This window comes from Petaurus breviceps, unplaced genomic scaffold (genome assembly GCF_028583685.1).
Source record: "Petaurus breviceps papuanus isolate PSGF00001 unplaced genomic scaffold, PetGlider_PUasm1.0 185, whole genome shotgun sequence".
Lineage (NCBI taxonomy): Eukaryota > Metazoa > Chordata > Mammalia > Diprotodontia > Petauridae > Petaurus > Petaurus breviceps.
This window is the reverse complement of record NW_027185797.1, coordinates 42,187,173-42,190,322: the sequence shown is the minus strand read 5'-3', so window position 1 is coordinate 42,190,322 and position 3,150 is coordinate 42,187,173. Positions and strand designations below refer to the sequence as shown.

Below are 3,150 nucleotides of genomic sequence, written 5' to 3'. Positions count from 1 at the left end.
GCGGGGGGCCGGGGGGCCGGTCCTGGCCGCGGTCCGCGCTGGGGGCGTGCATGCGCTCGGTCCGGAGTGAGCTTGGGCTCCCTGGGAGCTGGGCTGGGGGAGGGGGGCCGCCTCTGTCCCGCAGCTGCTGCCGCGGTCCTTGCCCTTAGTGTCCGCGGCAGTTGTTGGTGTGCGCTGGGAGCATGGCTGTGGGTGGCGCGTGCGACTGGGTGTGTTGTTTTTTTAGGGTGTCATTCTCTGCCTCTGCATTGGTGAGTGTGTGCAGCTTGTCTCTGTGATTGCTTGTGCAGTTTCGTGAGTGTGCCGCTGTCACCGAGCTTGCTGTGAGTGCGTGGTGGCCGCTGGGGAGGTGCTCCGGGGAGGTGTCAGCCGCCGGGGCTGGGGGGCCGGGGCGCTGGGGGAGCGGCTGGCGCGGGGAGGCGGCTCCTCGAGCGCCAGGTCGCTGGTTGGCGAGCGTGGCCCGGGGTGTGTATTTCATCTGCAGGAAACTGACATGTGTGCTGGGGCTCGCGTCTCCGTCCCGGGGCAGGGAGTTGGGGATGGGGCTGGAGAGGCCAGCAGCGGAGCCGCTCTGACCTGCTCCGCCCACCTGTCTTCACAGGCTCCCCGGTGTGGCATGGCCAGAGCACAGCAGGACGGCAGCTCCCCAGAGCCAGTAGAGGCTCTGCCCCGGGAGGGCCCCAGAACCTTTCCCCTGGGGCGGCTCATGCCCTCTGCAGTCTCCTGCAGCCTCTGTGAGGCTGGTCTGAACCCTTCTGGTGACTCCATGTGCCCAGCCCCTGGCCCCGTGCTGGCACCCCCTTCCCTCCTGCCCCTCGCCTACTTCTGCACTCGACAGCCCCGTTCCTATGGGGGCCCCCGCTGGGCCCGGGTGGCCAGGAGCCCGGCCCCCAGCAGCCAGGGCCAGAGCGGTGAGTGCTGAGGGGGCTGTCTCCACACTTTCTCCTCTGCCCGGGGGGGGGGGCGGGGGCGGGGGAGGAGCGGGGAGGAGAGGGGAGTGTGTCTGTCTCTTCCACTTTCTGTCTGCGTCTCGGTCCCCCTGTTTTGGTTCTGCATCCTCTTCTAGGGGGTGGGGGAGTGTCCGGGAGTGAGGGAGGAGAACAGGCAAAGGGACTTGGGGACTCACATCTTCCTAGGAGAAGCCCTCATCCCCAAGGGCGGCCCAGAGTTATCCTGGGGCAGAGGAGGGAGTCCACGGGGTGGGGGGATGGGAAGGGAGATGAGAGGAGGGGGCGCCCGGGGAAGGAGGGGAGCAAAAGCTACCGAGACAAGTGTGAGTGACAGACATTGAAGGGGGGGGAAGGGGGCACCCACGGAAAGGGCAGGAGGAATAGAAGAGGCCAGGTCCCGGGAAAGGGCGTGGTCCAGGACCCCGAAGGGCGCCCGGTCCTTCTTGCAGTCTGACTTGTAGCTCTCTCCCCTGGTCTGACGGGACTGGCTCGGGCTGGCTCTCTTCTCTCGGCCCGGTGCCCCTCCCCCTCCCTGGTAGCGCTGGCAGGGAGGGCCTTCGGGTTTGGAAATTCCCCTGGGGGAAGGGAGGGGGGTGGTGGGGAACTAGCCCGAAAGGGTTAAAGGTCCCCTGCCTGCAGAGAAGTTAACCCTGTGTTGCCTGTTTGCCTGTCCTCTGCTCACTCGGAGGTTTCCTGTCTCCTCCCCTTTCTGCAGCGTGGCTGGGGCGGGGTGGGGGCACCGCATTGTGGGTGGGTGGGCACTGGCTTCTCTCTGGCCTGGGAGTTAGGGGTAGGGTTTTTGCCTTTTCACAGAGTCCCCACACACAGGCCCATGTGCAGGCGCTCCCTCCACAAAGTCTCAGACTGTCCCAGCCCAAGGGGTCTGGCTGAGCTCCGCGGAGCTGCCTCGTTTTCCTGTCTTCCCGGTCTAGGCTGTACGCACTCACTCTGCAACTAGTCTGTGACCAGAGAATTCAGAGCCGGGAGAGACCCTAGAGGCCGCTCATTCAGGGGCTCTTAGTATTTTTTTCTGTGATATAGATTCCTCAGAATGTCTTTAAATATGTAAGACAAAGTACATACATTTACAGAGGAAACTGATTGTATTGAAATACAGTTCTAAAAAAAAAGTTCACAAATCTCAAGTTAAGAACCCCTGAATCCAGCCTCCCCCCTTTTCCCCTCCTTACCTCTGGGGCCCCTTCTGTCTCTAAGCATCTGATGTCTTCTCCAGACTCAGGGAAGGGGGGTGATTTGCCCCCAAGGTCACCTAGGAGCTCTGTGGGCTCTCCTCCCTGACCCCTAATACTTGTTGAACAAATGAGTTTGCTCAGTCTTATACCTTGGAGAAAAGGGGATGGGGATGGAGTTGGGGGAGACAGTCCTCTCTGAAAAGTGGCATGAGGGAGATAGAAACTCTTTGGGGGCAAGAGAAGTGGCCCCCCCTGTCATGTGAGAGTGTGGGCCCCTGTCCGGCCTTTATATTTAAATATTTGGGATGGTTTGTGGAGTGATCTGGTTCTCTGAGGACAGGCCCTGACTGCCTGCCTGTCTTGTATTTGCCTCCTGAAGGCTCCCAGCCCTCGTTGGGTGAAAGGTCTGCAGAGGACCAGGAGGAGGGAGGACAGGAGGTCTCAGAGCCCCAGGGAGCATCCCCGATGTCTGCTGGCCCCCCGGGGGTTTTAGGCCCAGAGCATGGGGACCAAGGTGAGCAGCAAGACCGGGAGATTGGGGCCCAGCTCCGGAGGATGGCCGATGACCTCAATGCCCTGTACGAGCAGCGGGTGAGTTCAGGCAGCCTGCGTTGGGGTCAGACTCCCTCTCTGCAGGGGACACACCAAAGCAGGGAGGAGAGTGAAGGGCTCTCACTTTCCCTCTCCTGGACCCCAGCCGAGCCCTGGCTTGATGCTGGGAAGTCTTCCCAGGTCTCGAAGGCTCACACACACCTGGGGAAAGGCCAAGGGTGACTTTTTGGTCTTTCGTGCCCAGCTGCACTGTTGCCAGATGTGCAGCAGCTGCTACCCCCCCCCCTTCCCGGGGTTGAACTCAGGACAGGAAGGAGGGGCACAGGAAGGGAGGGAGGGGAGAGACACTGGCCGAGATCTCCTAATCTACCCTCCCAGGATTACGGAGTGGGGAGAAGGAGGGGGTGTGGTTCAGAGGCTGCTGGGCTTTGGCCTGGGACCAGCCGCAGGCTCTG

The 3,150-nt window shown here is 62.2% G+C and overlaps 1 protein-coding gene across 5 annotated transcripts in view; it reads left to right on the top strand.

The window, feature by feature from the left end:
* BBC3 (BCL2 binding component 3) overlaps nucleotides 1-3,150 on the top strand; it is a 6,112-nt gene that overhangs the window by 480 nt on the left and 2,482 nt on the right. The window contains exons 1-3 of one of the 5 annotated variants that reach the window (XM_069089113.1): nucleotides 43-209; nucleotides 602-911; nucleotides 2,523-2,734. In XM_069089113.1, coding sequence (XP_068945214.1) covers nucleotides 183-209; nucleotides 602-911; nucleotides 2,523-2,734 — 549 coding nt within the window. In that variant the 5' untranslated portion in view covers nucleotides 43-182. Of the gene's footprint in view, nucleotides 1-42; nucleotides 324-474; nucleotides 912-2,522; nucleotides 2,735-3,150 lie in introns of those variants that run through there. The other 4 variants (XM_069089112.1, XM_069089114.1, XM_069089115.1 and 1 more) reach the window with 4 other exon arrangements.